Raw genomic sequence first — 26345 nt, 5'->3', positions numbered from 1 at the left:
TGAGGGGATGCCCCCCACACGGCCCTGCTCCTCTTGCTGGGAACCGTCTGTGCAGCCCCAGCACTGCCGGCGCAGGGCTGGAGGCCGATGTTTGTGGGGTTTGTGTGGCTGTGCCAGGACCGAGCCAGGCCCCCCCCGGGCTGCCCCACAAAATGGCAGAGGCTGGGGGGGGCGGCCCCAGGCCTGGTGTGGGGGCAGCACAGGAGCCGGGCTCCTGGGGAAGGCTACCGCATAGCAAGAGGCCAGGCCAGAAAAGGCAGGCAGTGGGCTAGGAGAGACCCCACTGCTCTGGGTACAGCTCATCTGGAAAAGCCCCGGGCTGAGCCGGAGCAGGCGAGGGGAGCAGCGCTGCCTGGGGCTGGCCCATCAGGTGCTGACGTGCCTGGCCCGCAGCCCGGCAGCTCGGAGCCACGCAGCTCCCATGAACGTCGCCTTTCTTCTCCCTGCCGCACAGCCCTTGGCAGCCCCTCAGCCTCTCCGGCTGGGGAGGGAGAAGAGCCAAGGTCTGTTTTTCTGTCCCTTTCCCCTTGCCAGGCCCTTCACAGTGCTGAGGGCCCAAGCTGGGGTCTCCCCTGCTGCCAGGATGAGCAGAGCAGCCCCCTGCTCCACCAGGGATCCAAGCAGGACGCCCTGTGTTACTGCCCTGTGTGCAAGGCAGAATTAAGAGCATCGAGTCCCCTGCCAGTCCTCACAGGCACCAGCTGTTAAATGGTGTTTGGAAATATCCACCCAGCTGGAAATGAGAAAGCCGGCAAGGACTCACCCCAGCCCCTTCTCTGGCTGCTGACACAGCTGCTTCCTTTGTCCTTTCTTCATCCCCAGGCTCTGCTGGGCTGGACAAGCAAACCTCATGTCCCTGCTGCGGGGCCGAGCAGCCACACTGCTAAGCCATGGGGTGTAGGTGCCACTCGTCTCCCCCGTCTCCCCAGCAGCAGCGGCCATGCAGTGCCATGGCCCACTCCCCCTTTTCCACAGAGCTGGCTGCAAATTAACGGCCCTTCTGCATGCAACCTGCAGCCAGCACCCGAGCCAGAGGCACCAGATGCTTTGTTCCTTATCCTCACTCCCCAGTTTTTATTTTATTTTTCTGTGCGTGCGTAACTGCCTGTGGGTATCAGTAATGAAGTCTGAGCTAAACGGAGCTGTGAGGTTAAGTGCTAAAATGAATGCAAAAGGGGCAGGGATATTGTATTCAAGAGCAGCAGCATTTTTTGTACTGGCTGAAAATGACAGCCCTGGCAGATGAACCAGCTTCAGCACACACTCCTACCCACCTGATCCCCACGTCTTAGGCTTTGCTGGAGGTCCATGCGTACCTAACTCAGAAAGATCATGGACTTGATTCACTATCCTTCTGGAAGGAGCTTGCTTTGTCTAACGTGTACTTGTGCAGAACACATCACGGTGCAGCCAGGGGTGCTGTTTGGACATGAGACTGCCTGGCAGAAATTCTCTAGCTGCAAAGACAGCTTTCTCCTACTGTACACTGAGGACTTCAGCAGGGGTATGAAGACGCCCAAGGACACAAACCATCTGCCTTGCCTAGTCAGCAAGGAGGCAGCTCCTCCCTCAGCCAGCTGCAAGTTATCTTTATCCACAGCTGAATTACTGGGACACTGGGTCCTCCTGCAGCGTGAGGGGTATGCAGGACAGCAACGCTGCCAGCAGCTCAGGGGGAAGAGTGCAGACAGCAGGCCTACTTCATTTCTCACTTGCATTGTGTACTCAAGGTGTTCGCAGAGCTATGCAGAAGTGAGAATTTTTCTTAAAAACAGAAGTGCAGATTAAGGAGACCTCTTTTCAGGCTCTCCTACCTCCTCATTTTTGTCTACACACATTCTGTACCATTTTAATGCTTTTCCAGTACCCTCCCACGCATTTCCTTCCTTCTCTAGGTGCTGTCAGAACAGTTTTGACTTCAGCACGGTCACATTACTCATGCTGCAGCAAGGAGGCTGTGGCAATATTTGTGCACGGATCTGCCTCAAAGATAGCAATCGCGTGGATGTTTCCCATTCCTCTGCAGACCAGGCCGGTGTGGTCAAAGGAAACCTACTGATACACCTACCTCAGCTATGCTCATTACTGGAACCAAACAACAACACATTTGTCCCCCCTCAAGCATAGCACTCTGCTGAACAGCTCTAACAGCAATGCAAAGAAATGAAGAATGATCGTAGGAAAGAGAAAAAAGGCTTATTTTCACTTTTAGCAATACCTCATGTTGTTCATGTCAAACCTAAAATACTGAGGTTAGTGTAAAGTGTGGAGTAAGGCAGACTTAAAGGTTCCACGCAATGTCTACAAATTGTCAGGGAAAAGATGTTAACATTTTCCCCAACTAGAAAAGCTGCCTCCAGGAATATCTGGCATTTTAGACTTCAAAGATAGGGGCTGAGGTAATAATACAATGAATAAGCAATTTATTCAAGGTCGCTCAGTGTGTCAGTAACAAAAATCCCTGACCTAAAGTAGAAGAATCCCCTTTCCCTGACTGACAGTTTAGCAAGTGAAATTCAAGAGTCAACACTAAGCAAAGAATAGAGCTACCTGACTCTGCATCCAGGTAAGGTTTTCTGATGACCGCTATTCTGGCACTGCCACTCTCTTGGCTACAGAGCGAACCTAAGGCAACTCAGCTCTTAACGCAGCTGTCTCAGGTCTGTACTTCAGTCAGGAAGGATCCGTGGTTCTATCCCTGCTCTGGTTTAAGGGCCGCGCTCCACTCAGTCCTTAAGTAAAAGAACTCTGCTCATCTCTGAAAGGCACCTGAGAAATTACTGGACAAGCACTAAGGAGATGAGTACTGGAAAAGAGTAACGCTAACAGAACAATTAGAAACACGATGAGAATTTCCAAGTTACATTGCTTTAAGATTTTAAATTAGTCTAGAGATCATCCATTTTGAGATTAGATTTATTACTCGTTCAAATTGAAAACAAAATACAGGCTACCAGAGTCTTGTTTTCATCCCATGTTTGCATTTAAAAAAAAAAAAAACAAACAAGCACAACTGCAGACATGTCAGACAACAGGAGCCCAGTTAGAGAACGGAAGAACAGAGATGCGTGGAAGCCTTCCGATACACGATCAGTCAGAGGGCTACACTCCTCAAACAGTGCAGAATCGGTCCAACCCCAGCTCAAAACATTGGGAAGAGAGCAGGAGCAAGCAGACCAGATTCTGCTTCTGACAGTACTGTCTCTGGTCACCTGAGAGGTCTTCTGATGGAGAAAGGCCTCCTGGAAGGCCAGCCACAGGCAAAAGAAACATTACTTCGATCGGGTGCTTTGGAAAGAATACAGTCACCTTTTTAAACCTTATAAAAAAATTAGACTCCTAGAATTCACCCTGAACAAGGGCAAACCATGATTTGTTTATACTAAAAATGCTTTTTATGGGTCCAACCTGAACCAGTCACAGATGGAAGCTTCATGAAAAGTGAAGTGAGGAGGTCTACTGCCTGCAGCATCACGTGTAATGGACCCAACGAAGGGCCGTGAGAGCTCCCAGGGGGCATACCGAGCAGGACTTCCTACTGAACACTTTGAAGAAGCCCCTGACTAGCTGATACTCTGGCAGCACCTTGCCCTTACTGGAATGATGCTGTAACATGGAAAAACACACGCCTAAAAAAGCCACTGAAAAAATTGTCGTCAAGATCAAACTCCAGGTAACTAAAAGCAAATGTACCTTTGAGACAGCTGCTCTATAAAGAGCTTTTATTGCTACCTGTTATACTTCAAGCCATAAACCCAATTTTTTTTTTTTGACAAGTCAAATAATACAGATCCCCACCCCCGAACATCAGGATCACCAATTTGAAGTTCACAGACAGGAGCCAAAACGCAGTTCAACCACTGCACTAGGATGAAGTATGTTCACATTTGAACGATGCAGCACGAGAACTGACAGGAAACTCGGAAAGGCCCTTTGTCTCGGAGTGCAGGATGGCAGCGGTCTCCAGCACAGTGCAGCCAGCTGACAAGAGCAAAGTCTGGAGCCCGCAGAAAATGCAGCAGAACAAAGCTCCTGCTCCAGAACAAGTACCAGGCATAGAAGCTCTTGGCTCAATACTCCTAGAGGTGGGTAGCAAAACCTGCTGCAGTTTAACAGCAACACTCCAAACAACTCCAGCTGTTTTGTACTAGGTATTCAGTTTAGGATGAAGCTGTTTAGAGCCAGGTGTTTGTAGCACAGGTAGCACGTGGCACCTAAAAGGTGCGGCTGAGTTATATGGCGGTTTGAGGAGAAAGCCTGAACACAGGCAGCTTTTCCCCTGGAGGGAGAATGGCAGATGGTAAAAGGAATACATTTCTCAGTAATATGCAGGTAGTGTTCAGCCTACGTGAAGTTAATACCATATCTTAAGATATGCTGAAAGAACAGGCAAGTTTGTTAAGAACCTGCCAGCTCTTCTCCACATTTGCTAATAGCACATCGCTTCAGAGAGGCTTAGGTATAGGCTACGATGCTGAAGTGCAATTCTGCTTCCATTGCATAGACCAGAGTACCCACAGCTACTTCACTCTGGCCTTCATAGATCCTAGTTTTATCAACTATCCCCCATTCATCAGAAAATGATTTAATACCCTGAGACCAGGAGTTTTGGACATTAACAAAAAAAAACACACAAAGGAAAGCCACTGTCTCCTTTCAGAATCTGTTTAAGCCTTCCAATACTGATGAACAAGATATTCCACCACAAAAATGAGACAGAGGAACTCCATGAAAAATTGTGGTTGTGCAAATCTTTGCTACTCATATCAGCCTCCTGACCCTATAAAAATGTAGGGATGAGGAAGATTTTCTTTATAAAAGTTGTAGTTTATTTCTTTTCTGGTCAAGAGGTTGTATCACTACACAATACTACATGTTATTGCTAATCACAAATTGATGCACCGGGGTTTCAGAATAGTTTGGTTTGTAGCGTTCCTATGTAACAAAAGGAAAAAAGTTACAAATCCAGACTTTGCAGACACATTGCTATGTCCCTATAGAAGCAGGGATGCATTAGGTCTGTTTCACTAGAAAATTCTCCTCTCAAACTGTTTCCGGAGAACATTACCTTAGTTTTCTCCAGCAGGAAAGTCACCCCATCATCCCATGCAAAAGGAAGGTGGCCAATCTGCTCCACAGCCTAAAATCCCTTTCCTACAGAACGGGAAAGGAACGTGTATTTACATGGCTCCTGCTGTGGTGTGTTAATGCTTAAGTTACTAGGAGCAAGTTGGCACGTCTTTGAGGTACACCTACTACCCAGCTTAACTCAACTTCCTATTGCTGAGGTAGCAAGTCCTCTCCAACGCAACCGGGACGTGCCCTACTTACGCTCTATAAAAATGCTGTGGTAACCTTTGCTAGACAGCAACGTGGCAGCACTCCTACCTCAGAAGAGCACTGCGCAGCTCTTCAGTAATACATCCAGTTCAGTGCATGCTTGATCTGCCGCAGACCCAAATTTAGCTGTTGTAAGCAAAAGCCCGTGGCCACACGAAGGGCAGTGCTGCCACAGAAGAGGTACTGCACTGCTTCAGGTACCGCTGCCCTGCCATACCCAATACTGTGATGCTTGGATTTCAAGAAGGGAGAGTTAGAACTCCGTCCTGTTGGTCATTATTGCCTTAGTGGGAGTGGGAAGAAACTCAGAAGAAACTCTTTGGGAACTGAATGTCTATTAGGAGCTGAATGCTTATTCTTGTTAGAAGGCTGCACTGTGCAGGGCTCCAGACAGGTTTTTTTTTTTTTTTTTTTTTGATACTGAGGCACATACAGTTAAACTCATGAGTAAGTAATTCAAAACAAGCATCAGAACAAAAATATTAAGTGGAGGGTTACATAATTTGTCCAACAGGGTTCAATTTCACATTTCGCCTGTTCACACAAGCACCTCCTGTCTGCTTGGATCTGAACAGCCTACAGCTCAACCCTCAGAAAGGAGGCGCTGAGAAACAAGAGCCTGAAGCTGCTTGCAGCAAAAAAAAGATGGATATAAATATAAAGAGGTTCAATGTCAAGCACCAGTAATACTGCCTGCTCAAGCCCAGGTGTGGCCACCAGGGAGACTCCCAAGATCAGGAACATTATTCAGATAAAACAATAGACTTCGTAATATTCTGCAGCTGCCAAGATTCCTGGCTAGAACTCCCAGAAGAATTTGCCACCTGTCATATTGTCCCTAATAGAAAAAGCAAGACTGCTCGACGAGATGAAAGCAGCACCCCCTTCAAGCTGGCTTATTCAGTAAGGACCCAACTTCAGACCAGGAGTCTGCAGGCATCAGCTTCAGCAAACGGGATCTGTTTCACTACTGAACAGCTGCCTTTCAGCTACTGCAGAGCATCAGCTTTTTAGCTTCCTTAGAAAAAAACAAAACAAAACAAAAAACCCTGGATTTGAAGCATCCAAATATGGCCTGTTGTACTGGAGCGTTTAAATCCTTGGGGAAAGTGGGCATCTTCTTCCTCTGCCACAGGCAGCGCTTACTCCATGATGGCCCGGTACAATGCGGGTTCAATGTAATCTTCCCGGTAGCGTGAATTGATCACTCTTTGTCTCTTCCTCTCTTGTCTGACCTCCTTCTCTGCAAAGATCTCTGTGAAGCGCATATCGGAAGCTATTGACTAAATAAAAGAAAGGCAGAATTAGCCACCAGAACACAGATCAAATCCCTGCCTACACATTCTCTTTTTGCATGTAAGGACCAAGATGGGACACCTGGGAACATTCAGACTTCTTCGAAAACTGACCTTTTGGGTTTCAGTACAAGAAAAATATTTAGGAAATTGGATTTAAAAGTCTGGGGGTAAGTTAAAGTGAGCTGTAACACAGCTTTCAAATTTAACTGAGTAGCTAATCTAAATTCAGTCACTTTCTTACTAATAAACACTCATCTGTTTCAACTTGGAAGCAATCTAGTACACTTTGTGCCTTATGTAGCAGGCAGGTTTAAACAGCTGGCGACAGGAGTCAGCTATTACATGCTCTTTGTTAAACCTCCAAAATCCTGTGTGCCTGCATTAGGTGTGCAGGACCATGCTGTAAAGCAAGACACCTATCACACCGTCCTGAGTTGCAATTTTCATAGCTGGAAGTATAAAGCAACGAAACAGGGACCCAGAGAGGCTGTGGAATCTCCATCCTTGGTGATAATCAAAGCTTGCCTGGAGGGAGCCCTGAGTAAGTCTGCCCCACTTCAAAATTCAACCTGTTTTGAACAGGTGATTGGAGCAAAGACCTGCAGGGCTCCTTTTCCACCAGAATTATTTTGCAATTAAAAATAAATAAATAAATATGGCCAGCTCTCTTAATGCCACCCTACAAAGAGGTTTCCAGGACAAAGGAGAGGAGGAACTTTGCTGCTCTTTGCAACAGAATTGCCTGATGAAGCTTACAAATACATGCACTGAGGGGGCAGTAACATGTGCTGTCTCAAACAGTGACTCTGTGCTACAAATTCCCATTATTTGCAGAAGGAGAAGAATGAGACTCCCTCCCTCCCTCCTTTTATAGCCTGATCAAACCACCAAGCTTCCTAACAATCGAGGAGAATATCAAATTGTAAACCTTTGCTGCTGTGCACTCAGCTTGCTGTTCAAGGACAAATCAAGTAAGATTAACTTATTTAGTAGATGTTTACACCCCGTTTACCTACCAGCCTTGACTTGACTCTCTTAGGAAGCTCCTCATCCAGAGTGTACACATCATCCCTTTTCACCATCAGCTGTGATCCATCTTCAAATTCCACCTAAAAGAAAAAGAGAAGTTGTTCTGTCTGCAGTCTCAGAAATTAGAAGACTTCCACAGCTACCCTTGCTTTCTCTTCCCTGCAGAAACCTTCTCATGAAATAACCTTCTACTAATTGGATTTTACATGATACATATGCAGGTATGCACACGAGAACAGACTTGAACCTCACCCAATCCCATGACAGCAAAAGTAGCCAAGTACATTTTGGGATATTGTTGTAACACCTGACAAGACGGTCTGGCCAGTCGCTTTAATATATTGCCTTAATATTCACTCCTTTGGAAATGTGAAGGCAAGATGCACGAAGCAGCAAGAACAAAACCAAACTTCTTTTAGAAATAGATTAAGTTTCAGGAACTGAGTCAGCTGAAGGAAAGACCAGTGTTTTTCAGAAGCTGAGACTTTCAGGTAGGTAGCCAGATATAAGCAGAGCTGCAGGCAATCACTGTTTTGCTGTTAACTCCAGCAACTGTCACTGTTGAAAATACCAAGCAACTTCCCCTCAAGCATTTAAGCACGACCGTACTAGAACTCTGCCAGCTTTGCAAACAGCCCTATTTGAATCATGACGTTGTTGTGAACAGTGAATTTTCAGACAATTCTGTACCTGGTACATCTGGATGGCATGTGATGCGACAAACTTGGCTCCATAAACCTGTCCATCTGTCCATCTGACCTGCACAACTTCACCTTCAGCAGGAGGACCTAACTGAAGGCAGTCTCGACTCTGCAGCATAAAGGAGGAAATAAGGAATGAAGCATAAGGGTAAGCAGCTTCCTTATGTGAAGACTCAAACAACAGGGCAATCCATCCCACTCACATTAGGGACATTGCACAGCACTCCATTATTAGCTCCATTTTAGGGATTAAGAAACATCTATGTCACCTGTATTTGAATCCTGACCGTGTGCCCAATTTTGAAGTACTTCATGCAGGAATAGCATGAAAGTACGAGCAAGTTTTCGTTCAGACTTACCACTGTTAAGCAGCTAAAGATTAGCTGCACTCCATTACACCTGTTCTTCAGCTAGCCTCAGTTAACCTAAGTCAGCCTCATGTAACACCCTTAACACTGTCCTGCAGCACATCTCAGCCATAACATGCCCGAGGTATGGGACACCTAATAAATTCCATCATGAACCTGCTCTGCAGCAGCAGGAATTGACTCTCATCATGTGCCCTCTATTGGAGCCAGACTCCTACTGCATAACATACCACAATGTCTTCTGGATACAGGTTGTCGCTGAAGGAGCCATCATCAAAGTTGACCTCATAGAAAGTCTCCTTCGCAAGGCTGACCACTTCGCATTGATAGAAGCGACCATTCTTGTGCTTGCTGATGACTATCTGTCCAGGTGACAGATCTTGGAGTGCAGCCTTAGCTCGCTGAGAAGAGAAAAGCACGTTTTAAACGCAATGACACAAAGAATGCGTTGAGGCACACAGCTCTCGTGCTGGCAAACAAGGAAGCAAAATATTTTAGCTCAGGTGAGTAACTATACTCAAGACACCACCAGCAGCATTTTTGGGAAAGTTCTACCTCTAGTATTTCAAATGCTTAAAACCTAATCTGTTAGCTACAGCTGTCCAACCCGAATGCAAGCTCCTTAGTAAATTAAAGTCTCATTTTTCAGAGCAATGCAAGGCCTTTACAGTAAATATTCTCTAATAGACTGCAGTGGTTTTGATGGCTAAAAGGGCTACATGGGAACTCTGTAAACTAATCAATCACTTAAGCATGAAATTCTATGACAACTCACGCAGCCTTCTGGAGACCCAGAACTAATGCCTGCATATTAAATATCATGGCACGAAAACACTATTATTCCTCATTACAACAGCCACAGGAGGAATGTAGTACTCTCTGCCCTTCTGGGCTGCAAACCAAAATACAATAAGGGACCTAAGATCACTCAGAACAGCAGCAAGACTGAGATCAGAATCCAAGACCAGTATCATTAGAATGTTTTAAAAGAGTCAAGCCTTCAGTGAAGTTTTAACAGAATTATACAATCTAAAACTTCTCATTCCCTCCGAGACACTGCTGTTCAAATCCTGGGAGTCCCACACCTACTCACCTCTGCCTGAGATGGGATCTTATGCCTGAAGCAGGTAATGAAGACAACAAACGGCCAGTCATCAGGCTGCATCATGACTCCTGCTGCTTGGGCACAGCTGACATGAAAGGACGTGGGACACCGACCGTGGGAGCACTGTACACAGCAACCTGCAATTCTCTTTCTTCGTTTTTTGCAGAAGATGCATTTCTGTGGATAGGAAACTAAAGGTCACTGGTTGGCAATAGTTTGCACTCACACAAAAAACCGTCTGGTCTAAGTATCTGATGCTGTGCCATTTACTCTGAGAGAGCATTGCTAATCTTTGATGAAAAGAAACGGAAGGCTAACAGTTCTAGTTCATGACAAGGCAAGAATTCATACATTTAGGTAATCCCAAAGGTAAAAATATACATTAAATATCTACTATCACACCATGCACAAGACATGTGACTCAAAGAGTCAAGCACCAGGAGATGATGGATTTATCATTTTTATATATATATATATATTTTTTTATAATACTCCTAAGTCAACAGGGTCTTTCAGCACCTGGATATTAAGTTTACATAAAAACAAGCACAAGAAATTAGCAGCTAGAATACACAGCACTGAATGAATCTTGGGGAAAACACTGTAAGAATGTCGTCTTTTAGCTACTAAGGCTGCACTTGAACTGGTTAACAGAAGGTAAGCTGAACAAGTAGTTAATTACAGTAGAGGAGCAGCTTCACCAAATTCAGAATCATGACTGAGTTCCAGTACATTTTTTGGAAAATACTTTTGGACATTACATGCTTAGGACACAGAAGAGTTACTGCTGTAGACTTTTCTAGCGGATAGCCCCATTGCAATAAGACATGATACTGACTTCAGCTGTTGTTTAAACCTGCAACAAGTATACTACTCATGTTAAATGCTAAAAAGTAAAGCGACCCTTCGGGGAGCATCATTAACCACCAGATCAAGCAAATATCTTTCTAATAAGAGCCTGTATTTCCTCTGATCTCTGTTGTACACAAACAGCTGTATATTCTCTCCTTCCAGACCAATACTTTCAGAATTAGCAAGATGAACAACAACAAAGGAAACCCCAGTGGTGAAGCGCGGGTGCTCCTTACCAGTCTGAAACGTTGCAGGGGGATTTTGCCAACATCTACAGGACTGCGCTCTGCAATGTTCACAAATTTTGCCTCCAGTACAGCTACAGCACACATTACGTGAACCCACCTGTCGGGACAGAAGAGGGGTGAAAAAAGGTGAACACACACTAGGCCAACATATGATGTTCTGGAGTTTAAGTAAATATAGTTCTGATTAGGCTAGCCACATAAACCTAGTTTCTGCTTGCTCACAAAGGCTGAGAACTAGCAGTGTTATCTGCCTTCCTACTACTAGCAAAAGGGCATGTATGGGGCAAAATACAAGACTTCTTCGTACTTTCAATCAGATTTAACAGAAGAGCAATTTACTGTGATTTATGCTCCATCACCACAACACATTTCATGGAGAAATCGAAATCTTCTTTGAGAAGGTACTGAGAGATGTTATCTCATCAGGAACCTTATTTTATGTGGTGTGTTACACCTCTGCACCTTGTGCTTATAAAACACAAAGCAATTAACAGCTGCTGTCAACAGAATGAGAGTAGCGTATTACCTGAAGAGGTGACGATTGCCTGCAGGCAATGTGGAAACAATAAACACACTTCAACATAGGTTCCCTCCTGCCCCAGTAACACGAAGTGTGAAAAGTGTTGCTGGTCACTCCATTATACCAAATGCCAACATTTGCTTTACTAGACTAGCCTCATCTACTTGGGAACTGAGCTGCTCCCTGAAGACAATTAAAAAAAAGGCTGGAACACTCACTTGTCATCATTGGCTCTCTGCAGTGCTCCTCCTCGTAATGAACACAAACAGCAGTCCTGTCACAAGGAAGAAACTGTTAGCTGAAAGAGTGAAGTCCAGAGCAATGCACTTGATGACAACTTCCTCCTCAAAATGCGCATCCAGAGGAAAAAAAAAGTTTCACTGTCAGAAGAGAACTAAATGCCTTGAACAGCTCAGCCCTTTAGCTCTCAAAAGCTGCTGCCCTGAGGACAACAGATACAGACTCCAAACCTGTCAAAGGCAAGCACAACTACCACTGAAGACTTGTTCGACTTGTTTGCTATAGTTGCCTTCTGCAAATGCAATACCCCATATTTTTTGAGGATGTTTAAAAAGATCAGGAACAAATTGAGCAAATAAAATTCAAAAGGTTGAGCACTCTGCTCATCCAGAGCCTATGCAGCTTTTCAAAGAAAAGCTTTTCTTCTTGCCTTCTGCACACGTGTGCGCCTTCCTAGCTGTTGACAGAAGTTTTTCTGCTTTAAAAGTAACAGTCTAAAAAAAAAAAAAAAGCCAAAATATGACAGGGTGGCTCCTAAACATTCTCTACAATTGCCTTTACACAAGAGAGAATGAAAAAACATTTAACACTATGGAAATGAACTTTCTAGCAAGTTTCCAGATATACCACACTAGATCCCTGGGAATCTTATGAGGAACTTTACCTCTTCTAAGGCATTTTCTGTGCACCTGGAGCACATCCAGTCTTCAGTGGCCTTGTCGGGGGGTACACCATAACAACCTAGAACAGACACATTTCAGTTAACAGCTTACCTACAATCAGACTCATTCCCCTAGGGTCCTGAAGTAAAGCAGCAGTTAAAAATCAATAAGCCTAGAGATAATGGTTTATACTGCAAGTTGTTCATGCAGTCAGCTCCGTATTTCAACAGCCACTGCAAATATGCACCATTCAGCTAATGGCTGAACTTGGTCTGTTTGTAGATGAACAGAGGCTTACGAGGATGTACAGACTTCGCACAGAACACTACATTTAGGGTTACGCTGGGATGCACTCACTTGCATGAACACAGACTTGGCAGTTCCTGCAGGTGATGAGTACGCTGGTTCCATCTTCCTCTAAGTAGGGGGTTGAAAGATTGAGATCAGTGCTGCAGCCAGTTGTAGTGAAGCACATTTCAGGAATCAGGGGTTTGGTTCGGATCTTCCCATCCACAGCACCTGGAGTTACTCCAGAGCTTTGACTGTTGCCTCCACACTCTGCCTGTAACACAGATATTTTTCTTCTTCACAAAAGAAGGAGGAGTATTTGTCTGGCATTTTGCTCCAATTTTTCATGTGAATGGGTAAGGGAAATGAGTTCCCAGACTTGCTACAAAATAAATTTGAACAAAAACCATAACCACAGCTCAATTCTTGGAGCAGTCCCTCCTTGCTGCCTGATGTAGACAGACACCTGAAAACTGCAGCTGGAGTTTTCTGCTTAATAGCGTTTAGAACTCAAAGAAGCAGCTAACAGAACTTAAGTTATCTCAAATTGTTAAACTTATACATTGCCAGCACTAGTGTGTATTATACAGCTTCCGTGTAGAATTTCCAGTCCTAACAAGAACCTCCTATCAGGCAGAAATAGCAAGGTCAAACAGAAAGTATGGTCTTGGGTTTTCATGGAAATTAGGAACTACATGCAATATAGATCCTGGAAAAAATTTGAGGTCTTTATTTCCAAAATTATAGTAAAAATATTTCTAGAGCCACTGTAATTGTACAGTGATCTCAAATAAATAATCTTAGCTCACAAAATGGGAAGGGATGAGCTATCACTAAGTTGCAGGTGGAACATGCTAGCAGACAACTACTTTGCTACTACTATGCTCAGACATAAGAAGCTCAGCGTGGGATTTCCACCTAAGCATTTTGCCAACGTGCTAATGCGGTTTGCAACCTCTTCTCAATCTGTGCATTGCTACAGCTGCACTTTGCTAAAGCACATTTACACGTCATAGCTACTGTTGATGTGGATATACTAAAAAAAAAAAAAGAATTTTCTATCTGTACCATCCACAAACACAATCTTAGCTCATTTTACTTTAAAAGAAAAGTTCTCCTTGCTAGCTCCCCAAAGACTGTGTGCTATATAGAAGTGGACTTAAAATGTTTTTTTTTAAAAAGCACAGAAGTGAAAGTGTCGCTGTGGAAAAAAAAATAAATGGATTTTGTAATCGATTCCAACAACATTCAAGCTCCATTCTGTGGTTCTAGCAAAAACCACAGAACATAAAAGCTTCTGTTGAACAGAAGAGTCAGTCTCTGGGAACCCGCTGACAGTCCATCAGAGGTGTGGTGAGGTTCACCAGATTGTGCTCTCCTGGAACAATTCCCTGGGAAGACTGCAACACTGATATAGCCTTTATTAAGTAGCAATGCCCAAACTGAGTAATGGCGACAACTTATTCAGGCACCTCTACTGTGTAACACTAACAGACCTGGACTACATACCTGATAGGTCTGGAAGAGCATACAAACAGCGCAGTAAGGAGACTGCTGGGCCATGGTCCGGTTGTATTCCTTTTCAGCCTCAAAATTTGGTGGCCGATTCTGCCACAGCTGGCTAAGTGGCTTGGCCCAAGCTTCTGTCTCTTCAGCTTCTTCTTCAGGAGTCAGTTGCTCCGATGCCTCTGCAACAAGAGATCATTGCTCAGTGACTATGTACCCTTTCATAGATTCCTTCTTGCAAATAAAACTACATAAGGCAAGATGTTATGAATGGAGATGACAAAGACTGCCACAAATGAAGTTTACAGAAGGGTGATGGGAGTCAGTAACCTAGCCTCATTTTTAAGCAGCTTCTACTGACCAAGCAACCATGCATCAGATACAAGACAGGCTCATTGGGCAAGAACAGCATCAGCTTCAAAGCGCATCAAGACTAAGGCTGTCAGCCAAAGAGTATGTATTTAAGGAAAAAAATATAAATATTTACAACAGTTACTGAAATGCTCTAAGGCTGACTCTGTTATGCAACAGACTCTGGTACTACTTTAATTGTCCTTCCAGAGTTGTGAATTTCCAGAGAATGGAACAGGAAGGAAGGAAGACACCATTCGAGAGGAAGTTTTAACGATGCAAACACAAGAAGGCGACAAGCACCTTGTCTGGGATGCAAAGGTGCAGCTTTCTGACTGCGGTGAAGAATACCGTACACCGCCCACACAAGCTGTGGCCCATTCTAAAGTTTCCCAAAGAGCACAAGGCTTACCGTCATCACTAATGCAGTCTTTAACCAAGAGCGGGTGATGGCGGGGCAGCTTGCTCAATGGCTGGCGACGACCCTTGGACTTCTTACTCTCCTTCATTGATCTTATGTACTCCTTTGCTGCCTGGACAAGGAGAAGCAATTCAGCAGTCAAGTTAGCACGTGTACTTTTGACCTTTTAAAAAAAATATTTTGAATGTAAATGATTTTATTTCTAACAAAGAAACTTGAGATGTAAACTGAGCCAACCTTTTAAAAAAGGAACTTCTTGCAGCACTTCTGCTAAGAAAAACTACATAGCAAAACTCAGTTCATGTTGATTGTTCTATTCTGTAAGAGCTCTGTTGAGCCATTTAGAGACTTAGCACAGGTCCCAGCGTAGCTTTTTATGCAAGTCTACTTATATAAGAATGGCATAAAAGATAGAAACAAAAAAAAAAGACAAACTGAATGGTTCAACTTAGAGGGGCCACAATAAGTCTCAAGAATCCTGGAAAAATAATGAGTTGGTATATCAACTTTGACATTCCAAGTTTAAAAAAAAAGTTAGAGCTCACTGGCATCTCAAACTAACAGGCTTATTTTAAATGGAAGGAAACTTTCACCTCATCTTCTTCTTACTTGCATTGGTGTCTTCCCAGAGAGACTGGAAGGAGTAAACTACAACAATTGTTACTTCCTCTACCTTTAGCCTAATGTAAAAACAAGTGACACGCACTGACAAAGTTACTACTAACCTGACAAGCAAAGCAATAAAGGCAATGATTTAAGCAGCCCAGTAAATCTCTCAGTAGGATAAAAAACACCTTTTCTTTGAATCTCTCATTCCTTTAACAGCAGAAGTAAACCTTAGATTAAATGTGTCTTTCTAAATTTTTTTTATATATATATACACAAGACAGAAGAGAGCACATCATCTCTGATCCCCTACATAGAATTGGCCACTAAAATTCTCAGAAACAAATATGCTTTTGTTCAAATGGAAGTTAGCATTCCCAGTTACCACTGAATGGAAAATTTGTTTTGAAATACACCATACCAGGGAAGGCCATCAACACCCATTTAAAATTTCTTCTTTTCCCTGTAAGGAGTATGCAATGGAGACATCACATCAGCAGCACAGTATCTTCAGTTTAAATATACATGAGAACTCTAGCTCATTTTCAGCTTTATCAACAGATTTGTCCAGCTGCTGCTCCATTTCTGCAATTCTTCAGTTTTGAAGATCCAACCATTATCAGCCTCCCACTACTTCAGCACAGGCTTACAGAGGGAGACAAAGTTATTTGAGAAAACAACAACAGGTGAGACGTTAATTACAACCTCCTTTTGGTTTGTCTAACCAAGGATTCATTAAACATTCAAATTTATGTTTTCCCCAACCAGTAATTTTTTGTTCCATTATTTCTTTCTAAAAAAAGGACAGAGATGTGCACACGTATGTTATTTTATAAAAACATCAAACAAATTAATGTGCTCATAATAAAGGGCTGGATTGAACTAGATTTACTTGAGGTACAAACAGGCATCTGTAGCCACAAAAGGACCTGGATGAGCCTGTAACACTACCATCTCAAAACCACCAAGCTACACTTTCGCTTAAAGCACCTGAATAATTTAGAGAAGTTCTCAAAACAAGAAATCTCCTTGTTTTCTAGAAGAGGAAAGAGAGTAAGACGTTCGTCTTAATTTTCTGTTGTTGTTCAGCAAATCCTATAGAAGTTAAAAACAGATTATTGACTAAGCAACGTGCTACCAAAAGAGCAATGAAATGAAAATGTAATCTGCACAGAGAGAAGTTGTGTCACAGTAAATCCCTGACCACGTAACACAGCCCTTAAGCTTGCCGTACTCATGCCATTCGTACCTCTGCCAGTTCTTGTTCATTCATGCTGGCAGTAGCACTGGTTTTCTTTCCTGAAGTCTGTTCACTGTCAGATCCACTTGCATCCCCTTTAGCGTAGCTATGGACTGTAAGCACCCCAGCTGGCCCAGGTACAGTTCTTTTTGGCAACAGATCAGTCGATTCAGAGTCTGAAGAACCAGAATACGCTGGCGAGCCGGACTGAACGCTGCACGTTGCACTCTGCTTCGAAGTCGGCAAAACTGAAGTAGAATTTGAAGCATGCGAAATGGAGAGGTCCAACGCAGCTGCTTCTTGCTCTTCCTCTTCTTCCTCCTCAAGCTTCACAGCTTTCAGTTCTTCAAATTTGGCCAAGCCCCCGCAATCTAGAAGAAAGGATATACTGATTCCTTCTAAAGTCTGGGCAGCAGAGAGAACAGCCTGTAACCACTTGCACAAAGTCAAACAGGAAAGCAGACTACTAGACAAGATAGAAATGTGACACTAAGTCATGTAAACAGGAGATCATTAATTCAAACACCTATAAAATCATGGTTGCCTTGGAGAGAGAGAATAGAAGCATCTGCTCATTGCATCTTACATTACATGAACCAAGGTACATCAAACAAAACTACCAGAAGGTGGGTTCAAAATAAACAGGAGATGGTCCCTTACACAGTGTAGCTAGACAGTGCACCTCCTGGCCACATGAGGCTGTGGGTAAGAGCTTACAAGGGTTCAATGAAGACTTAACAGAAGGAGGAAAAAAAACACAAACCAATAGAGGATTATTAATTACAAGTTGCAAATGTCTGGAAAACAGAATACAAAAGAGAGGCATCACGTACATATTTGCCCTCTTCTTATATTGTTCCAATATGTACCTCAATCCTCCCTTAAAAGCAAGGATAATTGCCCCTGTACAAGCCACGTTAACTTCCTCTTGCATACTGATTACAAAATTACTAAGAAAACATCCATACAGCACAGCAGAGCCACACTACCAGGCAGCGTGCATATGTTTTATAGAAACTGTACAATTGCTTAGTAAACAGGTCACCCTGTACAACAGTGCTATACAGAGGACCTTACGCTGCTAAGTATCGAATAAACTTCAGTATGCCAGCAGACAAAACAAAATCAGAAGTCAAAAGCCAGAAACATCCATTTCTTAAGCAAGTCTCTTGTAATACTTCCTTTTAGTTCAGCTGAAAACCAACATCCGCATGAACTACCTGCATTCAAGCAGATACAGGATGGCTGCCTACACGTGCTCTTCCCCTACATATAAATATTTTTAACATGTAATTCTCACTGGACTGTTATCCATATACAGGCTACAAAAGCTTGCAACTCAAACTGTGTTTATCTCATTTTCTCAAAGCGGTGACTACTCAAAAGCGTCAGCCAAATTTAACTAAAGGGCACAACGTAAAACTGTTCTAGCTCTACTCTCTGGTCCCAAAAATTAGATGCCAATATCTCAAGTCTCATGACAGTAAGTTTCTGACATGCTTTCCATGGCTCTGACAAATTAGTGTCTGCCTTTTTTTTTTTTTTTTTTGACATGACAACATTCTACCATCTATGGGACATCTATTCTCACCATCTATGAGACAGCACTGCAGACTCAGGTCTAACAGCTTTTTCTCTGAAGATTAATACCCTGTCCTCCAGTACCAAGATAAAGCTTGACACAGTTACCTGAAAGCTTGCACCCTTGTTCACCCTGCTGCCCATGTTCACTTGTGGGTATCTCACAAGGCTGTGCCGTGTCTGCTTCATCCTGCGCAGAGCTCAGCTCCTCCTTGGGGAAGGCCTCACTCTCACTCACTTCCTGAGGTACTTCCAGGCAGACTCGGTGCCTTTTGGTTCCTATGCGATGCTTGGGCACACTGCAGAAGAGAAATTCACACCAGGTTACCAAACACATCATGAGTTTGCTTAACTTATGTCTGGACACACAAAATACAGCCTGGTCTGGGTCACGTTGTTTTATGATACAGCATCTGGCAAGCTAAACAGTTTCCAAGTTATTCTGAAGTGTTTCCTTTTCCTTTATAGGAGCAGAACCAGTATTCCTCAGCACCTGTTAACCGTGTAGTAGGTACCTGGTAACTGCATAGTATGTTCTAGCCAGACATTTTTTTACCTTAAAAACAAAATAAACGAACAAAGATTTAGGAGTACTTGCTGACGCTGGTTGAAAAACCTAAGGCGATTAGCCTGTCACACACCAATGTTGCAACTTGGAGTACTGATACTACTGGACTTCGCTAGCAAGTACCATCTCATGATCCCAATACGCTGCCTTTTTCTTCTGACCTCCAAATATATGGTAAACACTTCCAATACAGGCTTTGGACACCTGTCCAAAGATGAAGAACTATCTTCAAAGCTAGTGCATTTCTCATCTACAACAGGATATCATAACTTGGATTAAAAGAGTTAAAAGAACAAAAATAAAGAATAAACCCTTTTCCCAAGGAAAAAAAGTCTATTGCTAACTCCAACTGCTATTGTTTTATGGGAACAGCAAACAATTAAATCGCAGCAGGATCCAATTGCTAATAACCATAACAGAAAAGCAGAGAACTATGTACAGCACTACCTTTTTGCCTCATCCCCATCCACCTCCTCTTTACACGTCTCTCCTGTTTCCATTTCCTCAGCATACTGCTTCCCACTCTTGACTTTTTGCATAAGATCCCCTTTAAGGAACTCTGCTGCTTCCGGTGTTGGAAGAGTATGGTCAATGACAGTCACGTCCTTCCCGGCCTTCCAGAGCTTGTAACGGTCCGGCTGGTACTTCCTCACAAACACATCCATGGAGATCTTCACCATGTCCTTCCGGCACGAGCACTGGAGTCACAGAAAAAATTCAAGTAAGGCTACATACTCAACAGCTTTACTCTGCACTCCCACACCACTTTGCTTTCAGGAGCTTAAATGAAGAAAAAAAAATTATCCCAGTTTTATGTATTTAAGCCTCAGAACACACTCTTTCTCACAAAATTAAAACAGCATGTATTAAGCTACTCACTAAAAACTGGACAGAAAAGTCAGCAACAACAAAACAGGAAAGATGCTACCACAGTAACTAAGAAAGCAAGCTCACCAACTTATTTACATAGTTGCTGGTAGAAGCTGACAGCCTTAAAAATCCATGGGCTCATGCAAGAACAGCCAGCAAAACCAGAGACTGTAACAAGGAAGCTGGAGCCATACATACTCCGGGCCTACCCAGAGCAGCGGAGGCTCCCCTTACCTGGTTATAGGTAAAACCAGTGTTTGAAAGCATTCACTTCAACGTAACTTCTGAAAACGTAATCTATGTTTGTAAGGCACCTCCTACAGGGATATAACATTATCCAGTCTAAAGGTTCATTGATAAATGACTTAAATTACTGAAGCCATACGCGAAGCTAAACAGTCGATAAACAATGGGTAAAATATCAGACAAAATACTGACGAGTCCTGACCACTAAGCACACCCTTTGATCTTTGGAAAGATGCTAGTCAGCCTCCTGCTCTTCTCTGAAGCCCCACTTGATCTACACAAGGTGAGAAAACATGCTTTCTGCTAAAGAAAGATATGAGGCTGACTGGGCAACGTTACCGTCTCAGGAAGTGAACATCACATCTTAAATTGGACAAAGCGCTGAATTCACTTCCTTAGAACAAACATCAGGGGCGTAAAGAGGAGCAGAGCATCAGGCACTGCACTCAGCTTATGTGTATGCAACAGACCGCTTACCAGTACAGACTGCTTCCCATACTCAATCCACCGAAGAGTAGCAAAGTTGGTAGATTCAGCACAGTTAAATCCATGATTAAAGCCAGCATGATAACTATAAGGAAAGGTTATCATGAACTCTCCAGCTTCCTGCGTCACCTAGAAGGCAATTGAGACACTGCACTGTGATTCACAGCTTAAGAGTCAACTCTGTGGGTCTGAATAAAAGCAGCTTCTGTAATCCACATGTGCAACATATCTGAAACCCCTACCCACGCTCAGTAATTGGAGTTACTTGCTGCAATGGCTAAAATTCATACATGTCTTCACTACTCTCTTACTTAAATATTTGTTTACTAGAAGGCAACACTCAACAGTTTTTACTAAAACACGACAGAACTGATCAAAATAGCATGGAAGTAGCTATACATGTGAAATACTCTGCAATAAGGCACCTGGAATTCGTAAAGACCCTCATGTGTATTTGCTGCTATTTGGCTGAAGAGTATCCAACGCCAACTAAAATTTCTATCCACACACACCTTGGAAACTTATTGCTGTTCTCACTCAAGTACAACTCTCGGTCAGCTCCTCTTCAACACATCCCCACTGCCTGGCAAAGGCTCATGCAATCCTTCAGCTGCCCCTGCAGATGTAACAGTACTTCTGAATAAGGACTCAAAGACTACACTACATTTATACTGCTGTATAAATGGAGGTACAGTGGGAAAGGATTGCTATATGTCCTCCCTGTTCCTATTTCCTCTCTAAGCACCTGCTATCGGCTGCTGTTTGAGATGAGACTGGGCTGCATGAACCTTTTGACTGTGTGACTGTGACTACTTTTCTACACCTTATCAAAAGGGATGCCATATTTCTTCAGTATTGATGGAGAGATCAGGGTCATCTTGTGACGGAGAAACGCTTCACAGCTCTGGGCACTTCCCGGAAAGAATCCTGTTTAAAATAAAAGCAAGCAATGATATTATTGCTCTGCTGTGAATTGAATTATTTTTTCAGTAACTTTTACTAAAAGTTATTGTCCGAACAGTATTTTTGCCTAGGCCTAGAAGTTGTGGCCATCTTGTTAGAAGTGCACTAGCTTGCATTCTGAAGAAAAAGAACAACTCCTGGAGATGTCCTTAAGAGATGCCCATTTGAAAGAGAGTAAGACCACACACAGATGGATCTTCCCTCGGCTATAATCTTCCAGATCTAACAACCAGTAGTAAGAATTGCACGATTACCTTTGGCAAGTCTCTCCAGCCGCTTCCCATGCTCTGGAGGGATAGAGTACCTGCAAGTCATAAGAACAACTCTGTTAAGTTCAAGTGACATGACAGAATCTCAGAGTTTGACTGGAAACCATAACAGGGCATCAAGGCATGAATTACTGTTGTTTTTTTTTTCTTTTAAAAATTCCTCCACCTCTACACTATCTCTTTCAGAGTTTGATGATACAAAGCTAAAAATCTTTATCAAGGACTTTCACCCCCTATCCTTAAGAAAATCAAAAGCCAAAAGCTGACCATCTCCTCTAGGGCCTTTTAATTAAGCAGCCAAGGAAGTAAGAAGTCTAATGCACGTAGTTAGCAGATCTGTGCATCAAAGCGTAAGTTGCAAGAAGAAAGGGAGGAGCACTTCCTAACCTGAGTTCGCAGGCCCGCAATATACCCAGTACAAGAAGAAACACAGAGCAAGACAGAAAATGGAATCGTATCTTTCAGCAGCTCAGTCCAAGGATGGACTAGATCAGGTGTGATGCCGCATCCTCAACGGGCACAACTTGCAACATGCTTGTTAGCACTATGTCTCTCTCTGTACAACCTTTGTACGAGTGCCACAAAACTCGTGGTTGGTTTCAGTTACTCTAGCCAAACCAACTACTTAGGATTTCTTTTGATCTGGGACAGTCTGCTACAACCTTGATGGAGTTCCTTGCTGAGTAAAGCAGACTAAAGCATCAGCAAAGTTAACTTTTTTCCACTTACTACTGTAAAAGAAGCAACAGCCAAAAGGTTTAAAACTGACTCAATTATTCTGTTTATTCCCATGCTATTGCCACTGCATGGGGTTGTTCGCTGGTCACATGGTGCTAGCTATTATTTCTGACTTCAAAGTTGCATTAAAAGGCAGCCAAAAATACTAGTTTCCAACAAAATTGCCATGGAAACAATTGTTGAAGTTGCTTGAGAAATTCATTTGTGAACAGAAGGGAATGATTCACTCTTAAAATGCAACCCATACTACAGAAAAATTCAGAAATCTCCCATAAAAAAAAAATCACAAAAGCCTTGACACTGGGCAAACGATTCAGCAAAATCCACTAGCCTGCTTTTATATCTATGATAAACAGCTACATTCCAAAGCCTGTCAAAAATTGTGACTGCACGATGACAGGCTTAATACCCCTGTATGGCCATTTTAGAGCTCAGGAAATCTTCAGTAAGTTTTCCAGGTTCTGGCCCTATCACACCAGATACTGTCCACCTGACATTATAATTCTGGAAAACTCTTTGCATCACAACAGCAAAGAGATTTTCTAAAGGTAACCAAACAAATTCTACTGAGGCCACGTACTGGTTTCAAATTCCTTACAGCTTTCTAATGCTCTTTTCATCAGATCCAACTGCACTGCAAGATAGGAGGGATAGTAATTCCCTTACTCAACTCTGGTAACTTCACCCACTTTGACTCCAATATTTTATGGTATTCTTTTCCTACATCTAGAAGCTTCCCTTGAAAACCTTACCATGACTTGGGTTCCCCAAAATGCAAGTAATTAATACTGTAGAGATCCATGTCTTCAGTATGCCACGCAAATGAAGTTTTCCACATGCCAAAATAGAGGTAAGGAGTATTCACTCCTTCGATGGTTATGCCACTTTCGTTCTCCACGATATCCAGGATTGTGTTCAATCTGCCAATATTCCACGCATCTACGTGCTGCAAAACAAAAACCTCGTGTTAAACGGGCATTACAAAGAACAGGGCCACACAACTAAGACAACAGTCGCAAAAAGTTATCAGGTGCTTGTGATCAAACAGCACCTCAGGACAAGCCATTTACTGGCATAGTTCAAATCATCAGCTAGCTCACCTAAAACAAGCTTCCCGTGGTGTTACCTTACATACTGATTGCTTACCAGACGCTTTTATGGAGAAAAAGAACTTACCAGCTGACACAGTACGGATTAGGAAAGAGAAACAGTCATGAAGCTACAGACTTCACACAGCAGAGAACAACAGTGCAAGCTCGAGCTGATGTTCTAAGAGATGGCAGACTGAACCTTCTTGAACAGAAACAATTTTCATCCCAAACTTTGTTTTTTAAAGTGAATTAGAATTTAGGAGACTAGCCACCAGAATACATGCCCTTTTCATATGTTTATCATCCTAAGATGCAGTGGCTACAGAGCCGTGACACGAAAGTAAATGCACTAACGGATACCAAAGCAGTGCACGTTCACTGATTAACACTATTCAGGACAAAGCACCGTAAATCAAAGACTTACGTGACAGTGGTTCTTTCATTTTAGAAGTCAACTGTACTACACTTAGTAGGTGTACTTAGTAAGTGTTAACACTAACATTTACTAAGCAAGTGTTACTCTTAGTAAGTGTTAGTAGTTGAATACTCACAGAGGTTCCCTAGAGCACTACCTCTAGTAGCCTTTTTAAACTATCCGGTTTAAACGGGAAGTGTATCACAGAAATACAGCTTATTGTGCTCCTTCTTACTCAAGAAGCTGGAACTCTGCAAGGGCTATTGTTAATTCTTTCTGAAAGTTAGAGTCAAATGCTGCAAGAGCATTTATGGAATGCAAGACAACACATATAGAGATAACTGTTACCGGAAAACCAAAACCGTCTTACCTTCTCATAAAGCGTGCCATTAACATCAGCACCGTAGATTGGGGCATTGAACGTAAGGTTCTTCCAGTATTTTCGCTCAAGGTCTTCGAAGTCCGTGTAGCGGGGTGTGCAGTACCTAAAATACCAAACAAACAACAAAAAAGAGACTTTGCAGTTTGATACTTGAGGAGTTTAAAACAACATTCTCCACCACTGAAGGAATCAAAAGCTACAGCAAAGACACCTAATGCATGTTATCAGCCAGACCGCTGCCCCTCCCAGAACAGCAACCACAGCTGAGACTTGGAAACCAAGGAACACAAAGAAAATAACCTTCTCTGTTTCCTAGTTTACTTTCATTTTTGCCTACTGCACTTTTCTCAGCTCAGGATAATTCCACTTTCTACTTGTTGCTACTTAGCGAAGAAGGATGCATTTGAAACCGGAAATGACACAGAGGCTAACTCGACAAAAACAACAATAAAGCGTGAAAGCGAAACCCCTAATTCCCAGACTCACCTGCTCGTAGACTGGTCAAGCACGCTCAGTTTACCAATGAAATATTTGTTCGCTATGTCCACTCCTCCTTACTATGTACCGGCCTTGTTTGCTATGTCCATTCCTGCTTACTGCGTACCGGCCTCTTTGTGCACAACCAAACGTACGCTCTGACACATAGGAAACGCATACGTACCTTCCAGACGATTACATACGTAGCATTAAGCTAACTTTCCGAGAATTGCTCTATTAGAGAAGCAGAACCTTAAAGCCATCGATGCGGTGCGCCCTTGCAAGACGAAATAAGCTCCAGCAGGCAGGCTGCAGCTAGCCGTGTCAACGCCGCTTCTCAATAGTTGTTTCAAAGGCTGTTTTTTTCTTAAGAGCGCTTTCCCCTCCCTCCTCACGGCCGCCACACGCCTCCCTGCGCCGCTGGGTGCCAACACCGGCTCCCTCACAGCCCGGGGCAGGCGGGGGGGGGCTCGGTGGCAGGCAGGGAGCGCCCCCCCGCCCCCCCCCCCGCCTCGGGGCCGCGTTCCGGGTCGGGCCGGTGGCGGCGGGCGCCGGGACCTACTTGTCGCTGTTGGCGATCCTGCGGAACTCGCGCACCGTCATGGCCTTCTTCTGGATGTTGTACTGCGTGAAGAGGCCGGACTGCCCCGTCACCACCTGCTGGATGGGCGCCGGGATCACCAGCTCGTCGATGTCGTCGTAGCACCGCCGCGGCCTCCACTCCTTGGGGGGCACGATCTGAGGGGGGAGAGGGCACCGGGAGGGGCACCGTGAGGCGCACAAAGGGGCCGGGGGGGGTGGAGGGGGAGGGGGGGGGGGTGGAGGGGGAGGGGGGGGGGGGAGGCAGGGCCCGCAGGCCCCGGGGGGAGGCTGAGGGGGACGGGAGCGGCTCCACCTTGGCCAGCCCGGCGCGGTGCGCTCCCTGCGCCTCCACGTAGGCGATGTAGCGGCTGAAGTCGCGGAACTGCTCCATGCTGGGCCGGAAGGTCATGATCCGCGCGCCGGGGTTGGGGCCCTCCAGCTCCGAGGCCATGGTGCCGGGCGGCCGCTGCACGGAGGGGAGCGGGGAGGGGGGGGGAGGGAGGGGGGCGGGCAGGGGGCGGGTCAGCCCGCGGCTCCTCCCCCCTCCCGGCCCCGCCACCCAGCCAATCGCCGCGGGGTCCGCGCCGGCCCCGCCCGCCCATTGGAGGAGGACGACTGCCCGTCAAGCGCGCGGCCCCCCCCTCTCCCCCTCCCCTCCCGGCCCGGCGCGGAGGGATCCCGCCCCCCCTCGCGGAGGTCCTCTCGCGGCTCGCCCACCCCCTCCGCCCCGCTGTATCCCTCCGCACCACGCGCCCAATGAGGCCCCGCAGCACGACGCCGCCGACGCCACCGTCGGCCGCTCCCCGCCGCCCCGCCCCGCCCTCGCCGCCGCAGCCAATCGCCGCCCCGCTCTCCTTCCGCGGCCAATAGGAATTCGACGTCCCGTCGGGGCCGGCCAGCGA

The 26345-nt window shown here is 44.5% G+C and overlaps 1 protein-coding gene and 1 long non-coding RNA gene across 2 annotated transcripts; one reads left to right on the top strand and one right to left on the bottom strand.

Moving 5' to 3' along the window:
• Nucleotides 1-95: 95 nt before the first annotated feature.
• On the top strand, nucleotides 96-4439 carry LOC310903025. Its single transcript, XR_014587234.1, has 2 exons — nucleotides 96-1752; nucleotides 1896-4439. It is a non-coding gene; the product is annotated as an uncharacterized lncRNA (long non-coding RNA).
• Nucleotides 2903-26270, bottom strand: KDM4A (lysine demethylase 4A). Its single transcript, XM_083845525.1, has 22 exons — nucleotides 26190-26270; nucleotides 25757-25909; nucleotides 25424-25599; nucleotides 24373-24487; nucleotides 23249-23442; nucleotides 21744-21793; nucleotides 21350-21453; nucleotides 20518-20655; nucleotides 19372-19622; nucleotides 18465-18655; nucleotides 16785-17146; nucleotides 14921-15041; nucleotides 14161-14339; nucleotides 12721-12925; nucleotides 12366-12442; nucleotides 11680-11735; nucleotides 10930-11038; nucleotides 9830-10018; nucleotides 8967-9137; nucleotides 8358-8477; nucleotides 7655-7747; nucleotides 2903-6623 (listed from the first exon to the last, which is right to left on the bottom strand). The coding sequence occupies exons 2-22, from the start codon at nucleotides 25892-25894 to the stop codon at nucleotides 6483-6485; spliced, it is 3180 nt and encodes a 1059-aa protein (XP_083701651.1). The 5' UTR covers nucleotides 25895-25909; nucleotides 26190-26270; the 3' UTR covers nucleotides 2903-6482.
• Between the last annotated feature and the right edge of the window lie 75 nt (nucleotides 26271-26345).

Source organism: Anser anser, assembly GCF_964211835.1.
Source record: "Anser anser genome assembly, chromosome: 8".
NCBI classification, from domain to species: domain Eukaryota; kingdom Metazoa; phylum Chordata; class Aves; order Anseriformes; family Anatidae; genus Anser; species Anser anser.
The sequence above is the reverse complement of the archived record's forward strand: the minus strand, read 5'-3'. Positions and strand labels throughout refer to the sequence as shown.

Bases quoted from the DNA above. Each gene is read 5' to 3' on its own strand.
- KDM4A (XM_083845525.1), bottom strand. From the start codon at position 25,894: ATGGCCTCGGAGCTGGAGGGCCCCAACCCCGGCGCGCGGATCATGACC. The intron at 12,926-14,160 runs GTATGTAGTCCA...TCTGTGTTACAG, and splicing joins TGCTCTTCCAGACCTATCAG to GCAGAGTGTGGAGGCAACAG. The intron at 8,478-8,966 runs GTATGTTATGCA...TTTATGCTGCAG, and splicing joins TGTATCCAGAAGACATTGTG to AGTCGAGACTGCCTTCAGTT.